Source organism: Gambusia affinis, linkage group LG17 (assembly GCF_019740435.1).
Source record: "Gambusia affinis linkage group LG17, SWU_Gaff_1.0, whole genome shotgun sequence".
In the NCBI taxonomy this organism is placed as follows: Eukaryota; Metazoa; Chordata; class Actinopteri; order Cyprinodontiformes; family Poeciliidae; genus Gambusia; species Gambusia affinis.
Genome location: NC_057884.1, coordinates 21,315,532 through 21,332,324, shown reverse-complemented (window position 1 = coordinate 21,332,324; position 16,793 = coordinate 21,315,532). Strand labels below are relative to the sequence as shown.

At 37.5% G+C, this 16,793-nt stretch overlaps 2 protein-coding genes across 3 annotated transcripts in view; one reads left to right on the top strand and one right to left on the bottom strand.

The window, feature by feature from the left end:
- Positions 1-1,879: 1,879 nt before the first annotated feature.
- ssna1 (Sjogren syndrome nuclear autoantigen 1) lies at positions 1,880-5,629 on the bottom strand. The gene is made up of 3 exons (XM_044144117.1): positions 5,372-5,629; positions 3,949-4,148; positions 1,880-2,086 (listed from the first exon to the last, which is right to left on the bottom strand). The coding sequence occupies exons 1-3, from the start codon at positions 5,421-5,423 to the stop codon at positions 2,000-2,002; spliced, it is 339 nt and encodes a 112-aa protein (XP_044000052.1). The 5' UTR covers positions 5,424-5,629; the 3' UTR covers positions 1,880-1,999.
- Positions 5,630-6,839: 1,210 nt separating this feature from the next.
- The window catches only part of ehmt1b (euchromatic histone-lysine N-methyltransferase 1b), a 34,391-nt gene continuing 24,437 nt past the window's right edge, over positions 6,840-16,793 (top strand). Inside the window, exon 1 of one of the 2 annotated variants that reach the window (XM_044095683.1) lies at positions 6,840-6,959. In XM_044095683.1, the coding sequence (XP_043951618.1) occupies positions 6,939-6,959 (21 nt within the window). In that variant the 5' untranslated portion in view covers positions 6,840-6,938. Of the gene's footprint in view, positions 6,960-16,444; positions 16,709-16,793 lie in introns of those variants that run through there. The other variant, XM_044095682.1, reaches the window with a different exon arrangement.

Genomic DNA, 16,793 nt, shown 5'->3' with positions numbered 1-16,793 from the left:
GACAAATAAATCAGTGGTTTAGGTATGTGGGTTTGAAAGGAAAGAGGGAAGGGACAAAAAGCCTTTGGTTGGATGGTTTAAAGTGATGCATTTTAAAGGCTCAGAGATCCAGTTTATTTACAGGGAATTCAATCATTTCCTCACATTTCTACTTTTGTTCTTAATTTGTTGCCTTTTTTTAAGTGGACTGAAGATGATCAAATAAAAAATCCAATATTTTTCAGAAAGCTTGCAAAACTTCAGTTAAGACCTTTTTAAAGTGATTATTAAGAAGCTGATTATGTAGAAATGTTAAGATTTAAAGTCTTTTCAACTTTAAAACGAATTGAATTGGGTTTATAATTATGAGGTACAAATTTCTGCAGAATTTAAATTTATTAATTTAAATTCTAAATATTAAGTTACCTAGAGGGTAAATTGGTTTATTTAGAGATATTTGAGTAAAAGAAGGGTGGATACAAATGCACACCACACTTTTCAGATATATTTTTTTCTGTTTCATAATGTACTACTCTATGCAGTTAAACTGAACGTTGAGTAAAAGTGGTGAGGTTTATATTTTAAACCTTCACAAGTCATATAACTACTTAAAGAAAAAGCACAACTTTATTAGTTTTAACAGCAAAACTGAAATGATTTGGCAAATCACAATAAATTGATCCTAATCATTTGGGATGTGATATAAATTTTTAGTAAGATAATTGGTGGTGGATTTTATTTAGGGGTATCGGAGTCAAGTGGGCTGAATCCTAGTGTATTCAGAAGCGTGGTGTGCATTTGCAATAAATTCAGCTTACTCATGTCAAAATAAATTATTTGCACTAAAAGTAAAGCACCAATAACAAAGATTAATTCTGCTAATGCTAATGTAAACAACAAAACTGTATGTAATGCTAAAGAACTGAATTCAGCATGTTGTTACCAAACGTGTTGGTTGCACGAGATGTGCAACCAACATGTGTTGGTTGTGTGTTGGTGTTGGATGTGTTGGTTCCTAGGGGAAGCTAGGTGTGCTAAACGTTTTCAAAGTTAGCAAAAAAAAAAAAAACAAGAACAATAGCCTCTGCTAATAGCATGTTAGCTCAAGTGTGTCCAGATGTCAGACTTTATTCAACTGAAAGTTTACAACATTAGCACTTTAGGATTCATCCAGACAAAATTTATTTAGGAGAAACTAAAAACGCTTAAACCAGAAAACAAAGTTAGCTCTGCTATTAGCAGATTAGCTCAAGTGTCTCCGGCACTGCAGATGTCAAGCTTTATTCAAGCAAAAGTTTACAAAACGTCCAAGGAAATTAGCACTTTGGAATTCATCTGCACGAATATTAATTAAGGGAAGATAAGAGGTTAGCAAAACCCCAAAATTAGCTCAAGTGTGTTCAGGACTGTAATGTCTAATTTTATTCAACTGAGTTTACAAAGCAGCACTTTAGAATTTACCTGAATAAATATTAGAAGGAGCTAAGAGCGCTAGAGGTTAGCATAGAGATGCTAAACCAAAAATTTGCTTTTCTATTAGCGCCTTAGCGGAAGTGTTCTCACTTTTCCTAAAATCCAGTTTGTAAAGGTGTGAAAGTTCAAGTGTCATGATTTTTTAAAATTTTGACTGCTGTGGAGGCGTGGCTCATGTTGATGATCCATCCACCTCTTCCTGCTCTCCGTCTGAAACCAAACGCTCACTTCCTGGTTCATCCTTTATTCACTTCCTGGTTCATCCTTTATTCACTTCCTGGTTCATCCTTTATTCACTTCCTGTCTGTAACTCTCCATGTAAGCTGAAAAAACAACAAAAAGATGTCATACTTGTATAATAAAAGCTGAATAAATAAACAAATGAACTAAAAGATGTGTTGTGAATGAGAGACTGAAGATGAACAACTAAAAATCAAACATTTATTGCTTTAAAAGGAGAAAAAAATATATTATTAAAATGAACACAAGAAAATGGGTTTAAAAGTGCAAAATCAGGGTCCAGCAGAGCGCAGAGTTTTTCTTGGTGCTACTTTTTCCACTGCTCTGGGGATTTGTTGAGGTTCCCTGCTTCCTGTTTCAGGACACTCAGTAGAGACTGGGAACTCTCCAGGATCTGCAGAGGAAAACCAACAAACGCAGATTAAATAAAAACAGAACATTTCCTCACATCATTACAATGTTTCTGTTCATTTAAGGGATTTTTGGTAGAAAAACATGAAGAAAACTCAATTTATGTTTCTGTTAAAAGAGATCGCTGCTAAAGAAGCTGCAGAGTTCTACATCCAAGCATGTAAATGGAAAGTTAAGTGGAAGGAAAACTGTAAGGATTAAAGGGTAATTTTGATTCATATTTGAATTATTATACTTTTCTAATTATTTTGAAAATACATTTTCTGTCTGTTGTAGTACCTATTTTGAACCCTGCACCATGTGTCTGGGTGATTAAAAGGAAAGTTTAGCGGAAGAAAAAGCGTTAATAGAATGTTTATTTAGATTTTAATGTACTTAAATATATATACCATAGAGAATTAGAATTTAAACTTTGTGCAGTCAGCTTCATTGTCAAAAAAGGTTTAAGCATATTAGTAGAAAGTTTAGTGGAAGAAAGAAATAATTCAGACTTATACTTAATTTATGATACTTTCCTCAATTACTAAGTTCATTTACTGCATATATTCTTTTTATATTTACTGTTTTGGCATTTATTTAAAAAGCTTTTTAAGAAAAGGGAACTTTTTAGACTAAATTCGGCCATCTTTTCTTCCTTTAACGCACCAGGAGTTCAGTGGCATTCATCATCTGCTGCCACAGGGCGATAAAACTCAGTGTCTAACCTTAAATATCTATTGCGCTTCCTGTTTATGCTAGAAGGAGATCATTAACCAGAGCGTCATGGCTTCCTGATGTTTTCCCAGTCAGACCAGTTCAGGAGTTTCTGTTTTCAGTAATTAGCCAGAGGACAGAGGGAGTTCAGCAATAACAAGTCGGATAAGAATTAATTTAAGGCTTTATAAGGTTGTGGAAACTCTGGTTGAGGTTTTTCCTGATAGAAAGTTTTCATAAAAGGGGAAAAAAACTTATTTTCCCCACTGGTATTGGTTTGGTCATGTTTCCACTACAAATGTACACAAAACTTTGACAAAAAAAACAACAACACAATTTTGGAATTAAAATAAAAAACCTGATATTGCAACAGGCATGTAATTAATATCAATAGATAACACATCTGATGATTCAGTTGGAATCAACTGACTCGCTCACTCTCTGGTTGCCTAGCAACAACCTTCTGGGTAAGAAGCGGTTTCAAGCCCCCCTACGCACACACCCCCAACTTTGGTTGCCTAGCAACGACCTGCTAAGTAGCTGATGCAGAAGCAGTTTTAAGTTTCCTCACTGCACCTCAAAACTGCTTAAAAGCAACAAAACAAAAAATTTATCAAAATAACGGGTTGGGGAGGAAACTGGCCAAAGCAGCCAGCAGTTTGGTAATATTCCAGAAATTTAAAACAAAAAACTAATCAATAATTATCAAAATCGACAAGTATTGATGTCAACTGACATTAAATTCTTGTATTGTGATATCAGTAGCCCTGCAGTTTTTGAAACAACAACTCTCCTGTACTGTTTATAACAACTACCTGCAATAAGACCCTCAATGATGCTAAGCTAACATGAATACCTTGGCGTCATGATGCTAAGCTAACATGAATACGTTGGCACCATGATGCTAAGCTAACATGAATACCTTGGCGTCATGATGTAAAGCTAAGATGAATACCTTTGCGTCATGATGCTAAGCTAAGATGGATACTTTGCGTCATGATGCTAAGCTAAGATGGATACCTTTGCGTCATGATGCTAAGCTAAGATGGATACCTTTGCGTCATGATGCTAAGCTAAGATGGATACCTTTGCGTCATGATGCTAAGCTAAGATGGATACCTTTGCGTCATGATGCTAAGCTAAAATGAATACCTTGGCGTATGCAGCCTCCGTCTCTGCGATGGTGCGGTCCAGGCTGGCCCTGGTGGTCAGTCTTTGCGCCATGCTCTCGTTGATCCGGCTTAGCTTCTCGGACAGAAGCCGGATGTCGTGCTGGAGTTTCTCCTTCTCGTCTTCCTCCTGTCGGATCTGGCGGTTCAGCTCGTCCCGCTTCGAGCACAGGTCCTCGATACCTGACGAGACAGAAGAGAAGGTCATTCTTAAAAGAACCGTCGAAAAATTACCTGCTAGGATACTTCAATGAGAGGAGGTGTTGTAAAGGTTTGTTGCTAGCATATTTGTTTAAGACAAAATTATATGAAAATAAAGTTGTATTGATACAAGAAAAAAAGGTTTGATAATATGAGAACAAACTCATATTACCAGAATAAAGTCATAAAGCAAGCAAGAAAAAAAATAATATCATAATAATAAGAGAAAAACATTTTGTATGACAGTAACTCAAACGAATACCAGAATAAAGTCGTAAAAATGTGAGAAAAAAGTTGCAACAATTCCAGAATAAAATCAAGATAAAACGAGAATAAAGTTGTACGACAAAAAGTCTGAATATTATGAGAAAAAAGTGATAATACGAAAAATTAAAAAAAATTACAGCTGTATGACAGCAACTTGTCACAATACAAGCAAAAGAGTCTTAATAACAAGGATAAAATCCTAACAATATAAGAAAAAGTTGTAATAATAATTCTCCATCATACCAATGAGAGCTGATCAAGAAAAAAAAATTGGCCGATTCCGATCTCTGGCCAATTGATCGGTGCAACTCTAGGTTGTCGCCAAAGATTTATGGTTTTATCATTACTGCAAATAAAATTAAAACTTCCTTTTACGTTTTGATGACATACGTTTTGTTGACCACAACCTTTAACATGAAAAAAGAGCTATATTTAAAACTTCAGCCTAAAGATAATCTCAGACGAACCGTCCTCAGAGACCGCAAGACCTTAAACAGATTATGTGAGGCAAGGAGGATTTCATCCTGGCTTTTCTACTGTTCCTTCACACAGATGAGGATGGATGGGTCAGAAAAGTGATTCAAAATTACAGCTACAGCTAAATTAATGCTTACATCTACATCAACGTGCAGTGCAGAGAAGCTGGTTATAACTTTATATCCCGATGTGTGAGCGTTAATCAGATTTCACTGCGCTGTTTTTAAGGTTAACAGATTTAGGTTGAGTTCTACACCAAATTTAAATCTTTGTTTTTACAACTAACATCATTTACAGAGCGTTAAAGAGTCATTTTATAAAAGTACGCCCTGTAAAAACTGATCATTTTACTGTTACGCTGTTTTACGGGGAGCAGATTTTGAACCGAAACAACATGACAACCCCCTTTAAAAGCAGAAAACTTCGATTTAGGCGGTTAAAATGTAAAAGCAGCGACTTACACTTCACAAGCTCGTTGTTGTAGGTCTGAAGAGCCGCGGCTTGTTGGGTCATGGTGGCTTTTAGCGAGATTCCCGCCGCTAAATTCAGTTAAACTGAGATTTTGTTTAACGTCCAGAGGATGTTTCTGCAGCTGACTGCATGTAAAACAGCAAACAGAGAGGCGGTTTAAACGTGAAAACTCAACTGAAGCGCTCCTGCATGGCGGGTGTTCCTTTACAACTTCTTCTTCTTCTCTGGTAATGGCGGTTAGCAAGGAACGTTCTGGTGCATTAGCGCCACCATCTGGAATGAAATGTTGATCTTGATATATAAGCATATGTATATTTACAATTATAAACAAGATTCCTCCTACAATATTTCTAGATAATAAAATGAGCAGAGGTGAACAGTAACTAACTGTATTTACTCAGTTACATTTTCTTGGGTAATTATTTGAAAAATAACTTTCAAGAGTAGTTTTACCCCTTTTACTAATATTATTATGAGGTGTCGCTGCTCTTACTTGAGTAAAATTTCTGCATACTACGAGCAACTTCATTGGCTGAGCAACAATCTTTTCAACACAGTCGAATGAAATACAGAAACATCTACAATTTATGTTAAAGTGAGACCTCTTGTTTATAGACAAGCTATGTTCTTCTGTCGACTGTAGCGTTTGAACAGTCAAATGAATCAAAATTAATACAATAAACACCTGAATATTGTCAACGGATGTATCCCAATATCAACTTTGAACATTAGTTTCATACGCTTTATTTTTAACAAATTTTATTTGTTCTTAGTTTCAAGTTTTACTGTTTTCCATTGGCGTCTACTAATTCCCATATGTCCAAAACTAAATAAATAAACCTTTTGATGGCTGTTGCTACTAAGTTTTGACACTCCAAAACATTACATTTTAGCATTTAAAATATCATAATTTGCAGTTTATGTTTTCCTCTATCTGATGTTCAGAGGCATAGCAGACAAAAATGTATACTCAAGAAAGAGTAGCACTACTTCAACATATTTTTATTCAAGTAAAAGTAAAACGTAGCCATCAAATAAATTACTCAAATTATCAATCATTTAATATTTAAAAGTTACATGGTCGGACAGACCAAAATATGTAAGTAGAAATTTTGGTATTTTAAGGATCAAAATGACAATAATTCAAATAAGTAACTAAAAATAGCAAAATCAGACAAAAATAATGTTTCCAAATCAGTTTCTCTCAATAAAATAACTTATGGAACTTCAACAAAATCTGCAGATGTGTGTTTGCGACTGGTGAATTTTTGGTCAAAACATGTTTGTTTTTCATTCAGTGGGTAGAACATTTCTAAAATTAACTCAAGTAGAGTAGAAATACTTCACAATGAAATTATTCAACTAAAAATAAAAAGTACAGCGTAGTAAAAATACTTCATTACTCAAGTAAATATACCTGAGTAAAGGTAACTAGTTACTATTTATTTCTGACAAACGGAAGACATCATTACTGTCTAATCTAAGGTGTGGTGTCGCTGATTGCAAATCAATAAACGTGACGTAATCGGTAGTGGGCGGAGCCAACGTCCAGGCACCATGGCTTCGGTAGAAACCGAGGTGAGTATGAGAGCTCTTTCTACGCTAAACTCGTCCCACTTCGCTGCTCTTTTCCTGTACCCGTAGGACCGAATTCCCTCCCTACAGCCAGGGACTCGGTCCGTAGGCGAGCAGATAGCCGGTGTCTGGTTGTAGTTTCACCGTGAGCTGCTCGCTGCCAGCTCGCAGTCTTGTGCTTTTGTGCTGGACCCGGAGGACAACTGAATGTGCAGGAAGATGCTGTGCCCCGGAACATGAATAATCACCGCTGGCGTGTTGCTGGGCTAACCAGCGGGGCTTAGTTATACACGTTCCCGGTCCTTGTCACTACCCCTGAAGCTGTGTCCACCTTTAGCCGCTCATAAAAATATACAGATGTTTAGCTGAGCATCACGAGGCGATATTATTCATAGTTTTTAGCTGTTTTTCATTTTTTCCGGCTAACCGGTGGCTAATTACGAGCGCTGGTCAGCTAGCTAGCAGCGATGCTAGTTAGCAGACTGCTTCTCTCTATCAAATAAAAAACCACAGAGTATTTTTTATTGGAGCCTGTTTGCTTTGGAAAACGCGACGCAGTCTTAGAAATATTCGTAGCTGCAGCTGGTTTGAGAGTGTTGTCTTTGCTGTGGGTTACAGGATGAAAGCTAACCGACTAATGAATGCAACTGTAGCAAGGCGCCAGCTCTGAAACCGGTTTTATTCTGTACTTTTTCACCTCTTAAACCTAATATTTGCCGTTTTTCTGCTTCCGATTGCTTGTTTTTATCAGGTGAAAGCGGATTTGATCATTTCCTTGTGCTGCTTTATGGTTTAAAAGAGGGCAGTGCTGTTTCTGATTTTCCTTATTTTCATTTAAAGTAAATAATTATGAGGAGAAATAACTAAAGAGACAGCTCCAGATTAAAAACAAACAAAATAAAAGAAGCCTTGGTGTTCACAGCATCTGTTTTGGGCTTCAGTTTTTGCTTTCTTTTCTATTTTATACATATTAAAGAGGTAATGCGTGATGTCAGACGGCAGGGGGCGCTCAGACAGCATTCTGGTTTCAGTGTAAAATCCTAATCGTTTTCAGGCTGGACTATTGTCAAGGTAGTGTTTGGTGTTGTGGTATATTTTTATTTCATTATGAAAAATTGCTAATTGCGTTCGTATCAGAGTTAGAGATGTTTGTGGAATATTTCCAATTAACAATTTTGTAAATCTGCAACCTGCTGATTTATAAATAAAATAATTAGTTACCTTTCAGATGCATTGAAAATTTAACAGTGTTTATAAAACAATACTTTCTTGAAAACAGTCCAAAGTTTGTCATAAAATGGAAAAAAAAATTCCTTCAGATTTTGTGAATAGAAGCATTTATAACCAAACTGAAATAATCAATAATCACATCTCTTTTCTTTTGCGCACTTTAAAATGTAGACAGATTTTTTATTTTTTTTCCCCAACCTTCATGTTATCTGCTCTGTTTTGCATCCTTACAGCCTGAATTAACCAGACATGTCTAAGATGATTGAGTAGTTTCTTACAGCTCCAGTGCTTCACCTGACGTAACGTTTCCTCACCTGATCTGCTCTGAAAATACACAGAATTGAGACATGGTGTGTTTACTGTTTGGAAATAAGGTCTGATTTTAGATTTCCCAACCAGCCGGTCACCTGTCAATGCCAGCTGAGATGAAAATGGAGAAGTTTTGGTCAACAGTGCAGCTCCAGTAGCGTAACGCACATTTTTCTTGCTCTCGCTGGTATCCTGGCTTCAAGCCGTTAGAGGGAAGTTTAGTGATAAGATATTCAAAGCAACCTTATCAGGACTCTGAAGTAGCAGCAGTAACATTTTTATCTTTTGACTTTTCCACCTGGAGAAGTCGGTATGAGAGAGGCTGAACTCTGTTTATTCTACAACTTTCTGTTATTATTATACATTATAAACCTTAAGAATGGTACGACTGGCCCTGTCATGATCAACTGCCCCAGAAATTATTGCGATAAACAATAATGTTATTTCAAAACCATTCTCAAATACCATATCAATAAGTTTGATATTTTAAGTATCCAACATGAATATACAAAACAGAAATAAAAGCCGCACACAACTGAAAACAGAAATAAAACGGATTGAACAAAAATTAATCTTCAGAATGGAAATTATCGAACTATTTATTTCCTAACATGCCATTAATTGATTAATTGCTTATTGCGACAGGGTTATTATGGGTGCTTTTGTTTCTTGGGCCTAAAAGACTACAAAAAATAAATAAGGTCCAATACTGGATCCCTGAGGAACCCCGAATGTTACCTAAAAAAGAGGGAATAAATAGTTCTTTTTGTTACTTTTATCGTTACCACCTAAAAATAATTTTTTTTTTACTCAACGTTGAAACAAAATGGTTAAAAATAAAGAGATTTTGAGTTTTTGGAGAGGGATTTCAGTTGAAATCTCTGTCGATTGTTTACCTCGGCGGTTTTCAAAGTGTGAGGCGCGCCTCCCCTGGGGGGCGCCAGAGCACTTTAGGGGAGGCGCGGTGCGAGGGAAAAAATAAACCGGAAAAGCTATCTGCTTGCTGTCTACTGATGTGAGAGAAACGTCTTTTACGCACACGATCAACTCTGTGGATTTAGGAAAAAGTTGGTACTGTGGGGTGCGCGTGTGGAGCGGGGATCAGTGGAAATGTTTCCCTCCTTAGAGGATGTTTTGGCCAGTGATGTCAGTAACGTTACTGACGTCGGACCACTTTTTTCTGTAACGAGTAATCTAACGCGTTGCTATTTCAAATCCAGTAGTCAGACTGCAGTTACTTATCAAAATCATTTTTGCGTTACTGCGTTACTATCTTCTTTTGTTATTTAATCGCATTTTCTCTACTCGTCTTGTCGAGTGACCGACGTCTCTATGTGACAGAAATGTAAACAATGGAGGGAGATGCGCATTTTGTTTGTGGAAAAACTGGAACTATTTTCAGTTTCTGTCGTCAAGTCCGATTATTACAAGCGGCTTTGGGCTTCATTTTTTTAAAGTCGCTTGAAAATGTAACGAGTTGCTGGTTGTGCCTTTTTGGGCTCGTTTTTGAACGTGAAGTTACTCATTTGGGTTTGGAAATAAGCAGAGACTCATAATAAATCCCAGAATTTGTCCGTCATTAAGGTAGTTTTAGTCAGTCTCTCCTTGTTCATCATTTCCCGGATGATCCGTCCCACTGTGTCTTTGTTAATGTCAAGTTAATGTATTACCTCTGATTGACGTCGAGCTTCGCGTTGCGCTCCAGAAAACTGCAAACATCGAGACTAATATGAACAGCGCAATGAACGTTAAAACAGCCACGAATAAACGTGTCCGTAGTTGGCAATAGTTATAATGGCAACTTAACGCCATTATAATTAACATTACTGTAAGTGTCACAAATCTGTGCAGCCATCTGAGCTGTGGAGCTGCAGGAGGAGCTCTGTGCGCTGCGCTGACACCAAACGCAGGGCCGTAACGCAGAATCTGGAGGCTGGGGGTTGGGGGGCTTTAAAATCCTTCTTAGAGTTTTCCAGACAACAGTGGACCACACAAATTACTCATGTTTTTTTTTATTTTTTTGTACTGTTTTTTCTACAATCTCCTCTTCAGTTCAACCTTATCAGTGGAGACACATTGTTGATGTTACCATTATAAAATAGCTGACAATTAAGTATTGGCAAAGATCAATGTAATTTTCACAGGAGGCGGAGCGTTGTTGTTAGCAGCTGCTGAAAGTAACTAAAAAGTTACTTTTAATGTAACTTAGTTACTTGCAAGTCAAGTAGTCAGTAATATAACTAAGTTACTTTTTCAAGGAGTAATCAGTAGTCCGATTATAGTTACTTTTTCAAAGTAACTATGCCATCACTGGTTTTGGCCAGAGAGGGGCTGAAGGTGGAGTTTTTACAACTGAACTGTGACATGGAGCTCATGTCACAGTTTGGGGGGGCAGCAGGCATTGTGCTCCTTGGAGGGGGCTCACCCTTTCATACTTTGAAAACTCCTGGTTTACCTTATTCTATTTATCTATTTTTTTTTTTTACTGTCTCATGTTCCAATAATGTTCAAAATAAACTAAGAAATTAGAAATACTCTTAAAATGACTTGATTTTTATCAGCTTTTTTGCAGGATTTTAGAAAATAGACTGACTAGTTATGTTGCCAGTTGTACCTGAATGCACCGTAGAAAGGCAACCATTGGGAAAACCGTCAGTGTTGAACTCCTGGTCTCCATGTCTGCCATTAGAAACACTCATGTTGTATTTGGGTTTGGACTTTTGTCCATCTGCAGTGTTAATTTTTACCAGTAATGTTTAATTTTTGTTTGACTTCACTGCAGATCTGTTTTGTTTTGGTTTTATTGGCGTTTGATTACATCAGCTTTTCAACTCCATTTTACTGAGAAAGTGGTGGTTCTGCTTAAACGTTACTTTCTGTTCTTTTTTTCCAATTAAAGATTGAGGAGTGCATGTTAGACCCACTTTAAGAAAAAATATTTTGTGGAAGAAACTCTGGAATAAGATGTCTGGTTTATAATCTCTTGCAGTCTTGGAACTGTTCTGTTGTTGCATGTTAAAGTTGCTGCAGTGCATTTAAAGTTTTAGGTGAAAACAAAACTGTTTTATGTTTGCTTAGTCAGTCAATTTTATTTGAATAGCATATTTCAGCAACAAAGTTCTTTACATCATAAAAACATAAACACATCACACACAGTAAAAGACACTGTGTTTTCTCAAGTGCCATCATTAAAATCACCAGTACACATCAAATATGTTGATTAATATTTTATCTATTATGAGTCAAAAGAAACTCTTTACAGGTGACATTTTAGTCTAGATCAAACTCGAGGCCCGGGGGCCAAATCTGGCCCACCGTAGCTTTTTATGTGGCCCTCTAGTTTCTAAATTACACAAATAACTCACCTCCAGTTTTTCACAAATCTGCAAAATTCACCCAAAATCTTCAGATCCCCACCCTTTTTCTGATTCTACTGATTTTTTTTTTTTCTCAAAATTGGCCAAACACTTTTGAGTTTAAAAGTACTGCTGCCTCAGCTGTTCTTGATGTCAGATTGTAGTCTGTGACCGATACGGCGATTAATAAAAAGTCACATTTAACTTCATACATTTGCGCAAACATTGTAAACATTTCTTCCCAATATTTCTGCAGTAGCACCACAAAATTAGTGATTTTTTTTATTGAAAATCCCGGAGGACCAGCCATTTATAACAGTTTATTGGGTTTTATCAGTACATTCTGACATAACCGCCCCTGGTTTTGGTCAGAACACCAGCAGCAGCCTTCTGGATCAGGTGCATCTGGAGGATCAATTTTCTTTTTAAGGCAGACCTGTGAAGACGCTGTTGCAATAATCAATGCGACTGAAGATAAACGCATGGATGAGTTTCTCCAGCTAGCTGGGACATTAGTCATTTAATCCTGGAAATGTTCTTCAAGTGATAGAAGGCCGACTTTGTAACCGTCTTTATGTGGCTCTGAATGTTCAGCTGATCTGATCTCTAGTGTGTAGCTGTAATAAATGAATCTGTTTGGTGACTCATTTGTTTTCTGGTTCATTTGGAGAAAGTTTTGGCACATCCTCACATCGATCTGTTCTAAGCATCTGTTCAGAGACTGGATGGTTTCAGAGTCACTGGTGACATCATGATGTAGAGCTGTCTATCATCTGTGTAGTTATGGTAGCTAATCTTCCTGTTATAACCTGAGCTAGTGGGAGCATATAAATATAAGTAGGGGTCCAAGGATTGACCCTTGGGGTTCACCAAATGTGACTCTGTTTGCTCCGATGAGAAGTTTCCTATTTACACAGTAATGTGTTTCTGTCTAAAGGACTGGGCAAAGTCTGCTGTGCAGAATGTATCATATTTCTAGGTGTAGCAAAGCTTGCAGGTCTGATATTGAGTCTTTATTGTTATTGTGTGTCACATGTCCTTTACTGTAAAAAAAAAACCTTCCTGCTTCGTTTGTATGAAACCTGTTATGTTACTTTATAAACACTTTATACTTCGTGGCTGGAGGAAGAAACTTTCTGGCAACCATTCAGACATTCACTAATCTCCTGCTAGTGTCAAAGATACTTGTGAGTATCTTTGACACTAGATACTCACAAGTTTTTAGTTTTTCAAACTAAAAACTTTGAAATTATTGTTAATTAAACTATCTTTGGATTAAATGTTCTTAATAATGTTCAAGTATTACATACCTGTACACTTGCATACATTTTGTCCCTTTCTACTTTAATTTTGCACATTTTAAACAAATCAATTTACAGTTGATCCCACGGTATTCACGAGATTAAGGACCACAACCACTTGCAAAATGCCACTTGCACTGACCGTCTTGTCAGTGCTTTTCTAGACCTAACAGAGTAATCTCACTCATGGGTTTAACCAGAAAGTAGGATGTCATCAAGCAGTTACACGGTTGTTGTTGTTTGGCCCAGTGGTTTGTTTGGGGAAGATGAAGTTGTGCTGTAGTGGAGCCATCTTGCATGGTTTATGCTCTTCCAATAAGGTTTTTTCTCTGACATCTTCACTCTTGAAGTTAAGCTATTTCAAAAATAAATTTTTTGAGAAAGTACAGTCAAAAGAAAAACCTGATTACTGCAATTATTTAGTGACTGTTTGGCAAACGTGCAAAGACAATGTTGCAGCGATCAAATCAACTAAACGTAAATGCATACATGAAGACACGGTGCAACCCGAAGTCCAGCGGACATTGGAGATGATATGTGGAAACAACAGTAATGTTTATAAAACATTTCGTACAAAGAATATAGAAATGATGAGGGGAGGAGTTGGAGTGAAATCGCTACGCAGTTGATGAACCCGGTAACTTTTCAGCTGTTCTTCGTTAACGTGACATTAATAGATTATAATGATTTTCATTCAGTCAGGACGTTACGCTGACACTAGAGACACATGCACTGCAGGTAGATTGTAGTAAATCATTGATTAATGCCTGGTTTTAAAATTAGTCAACTGGACTTGTAGCCATTATTTTGTGCCCATTGTTGGACACCACACGGCACATCGAACCCGATGGAATCGTTATACCCAGGATTTCTGTCGGCTAATGTGTGATCTCTCAGGTTTTGAAAATGGGCCGACAATCGGCCAACCGCTCTAAGATTGTGTAGTGTGAACTGGGCTTTACACTAAGGAAATGAGGAAGGGAGGGTCAGTGGAGAGCAGCGGAGTTGAACCTTTTTTCATTCATCAACAGAAAGAGAAAAAGGCTGGTAGAGACATAATGGCGATAATTAAAATGACGTTGATAGTTTTATTTTATTGTACGATTAATTGATTTATCGTTTATCGTGACAGGCCTAGCCAAATAAACGGTGTGGAGTGAAAACCTTGGATAAAACAGGAAACATCACCAGTTTATTAGTATTTCAGATATTTAAAACAAAAAGCTCATCCATAATTATCTATTTTGACTGATATGAAACGCTTATGTCATAATTAATTTTTCAGCCATATTCCCCAGCACTAGAACGCACAACCAGAACCTTTCCTGGTATTTTTTCAGAAAAGTACTTGTTAAATATCAGTGTATTATAAGCCTGGCGGGCCTCCAGGCTTTACTTGTACCCCCTCCAGGCAAAACATTGCTTATTTATTTAAGTCTTTTTAAAATGTTTGCATTTTTTAAAGACTTTATAGTTGGCGTTCAGGTATTAATCTTCCAATCTTTCAATAATGCATAATTACCAAGTGACATTTTCGAATTTCATGTCAACTTTAAATATTTTCTAACTCAAAAACACGACGGGCCGCTGGATGCATGACTGCTCTAGCACCCAACCACCGGGATTAGCAAGTTTTCTGGGGGAAACGTTGAACATAATTAAAATTTTTATAATATATTGCACCATTTCATAATTTTACACGTATTAATCAGTGGCAAGGAAGAGTTTCCACCCATGTCAAAGAATGATTATTATTATTATTATTATTATTTAAAACTAAGGGAATTCTTGCATGTTTTTCTTGTGCTCACCCAGCAACACGAACCATCATCAAAGTTGGTTTTGACTCGATGGTTTTAATTCATCCAGATATTTCTGACTGAACCTTATTGAACAATCTCTTTTCCTCTTCTTGCTGTTGCTCCATTTTAAGTGTTTTCCTTTCAGGGCAGATCAGATTGTGGCTGTTTGGGTTTATAGTTCGTTTGGTCGGCCAAGTCATGCTGCTTCTTTCCTTAAGACAAATTGAAGACAGCAGATCCACGTTGCAAACTCCAAACACTCGAGAAGGGCAGAAACGATTCCTCAAGTGATTCGAAAGCCTTGATTATTAAAATTCCTAGAGGAAACTTTATCAGCCTCGAAGCTTCGTTAAATTGTATTTTATTATTTAACGCTCTGTGTTCCGGACGGGTTATTACTTGCGTTGTGCAGCGCTATCTCTTCCTCCTGAGTTGTTGGCGGAAGCCGAGTGTTGGCGGCATAATGTCCAGTTTTCAAGTTCGGCCTGGGAGGGTTTTATTGATTGATGATAATGTCTGGGTCTTTGTTGTTTTTCGGGGGACTAATAAGCATCCTTAAAATGACTGGCACCATGCCTGGAGTACGGCAGCTTTTCTCCTGCCGGAGCTGCTGGTTCAGAGCGAACGGCCGGGTCGAGCTCTGGAAGAGTGTTTATACAGGTGAGCGGATATTAACTCTGCAGGCGGCTGTCCATTAGATAATTAATGCAAGTGTAACTTTACGGACAAACCAGAAAATTAATTTCATATCATCCCGGTCGTAACAAAGGGTGGCGGAGCTCATGGTGGCGCCACGTAGCTGGTGATGAGTTCCTGTGTGTGACGAACCCAGGAGTCAAATCCCGTCTCTGACATGAACACAAAAACTGTAAATGTCTGGAAAAGGTCAGAGTTCATCTGTTAAATTGACTGAAGATGAATACAGAAACTAAAATCTGGAGTTTAGACATTTTTTTAATAAGCGTATTTGTGAGCCTCTTTATTACTGAACTGAATATAATATCAGATTTTTGCATAACTTTTCTTCAGGTTAACTTAGAAAGTGAGTTATTATTGTTACAGGTTGATTTTCTAAACTACAGGAAAGTTATTGTTAGGGAAGCTCAGCTGTGAAAAATTGGATTGATGTTGATATGCGATAGTAATACTGCTGTTATGTTAGATTTACCAGTATTTTATTTTATCTTTTTATTTTATCCGATTACTAAAATATTAGTTTAAACAGCCCTACACTCGAGTAAAACTGTTTTTGTTCTTTCTCATAAAAGCTGATTGGATGAAGTGTGTTTATCTTCAGAAATGACTCAAAGACATTTTGGGTGTTATGAGTAAATGTGTGTTAAGACTGGAGAAAAAAAACATCCATCTGCATTTATTTTGATTGGCTTGGACGTCTAAGCCCTTCCATGGTGACTTGGCTCCAAAGGATATCTTCAGAGGTCAACCAGTGGACAGAAACGGAGTGGCGTTACAGTTTGAACCGACTGAGCATGCTCAGTGGAGACCCTTTAGAGGAGGAGGAGGAGAACCGACAGAGGGAGCCAACAGGTCACATGACCGGCGAGGTGAATGCACATGCGGGGAAAGAAAAGAAAATCGGGAGCAGTCTCTTCAGCAGGTTTTCTCTCTCTCTCTCTCTCTCTGTCCTCCCCACCATTCCTCTTCCTCTCTTACCCCACGCACTCCTCCTCCTCCTCCCCCACTCCCTTTCTGACGCCTTCTTCTTCTCAGTGGAGGCCATGAGAAGAAAGCAGGTATGATGCTTCCTTGAGACAGAGAAGAGGAGAGACATGCTGTGCTCTTTCTCGGTTGGCCTTAGGTGCTTTGAGGACATGCGGT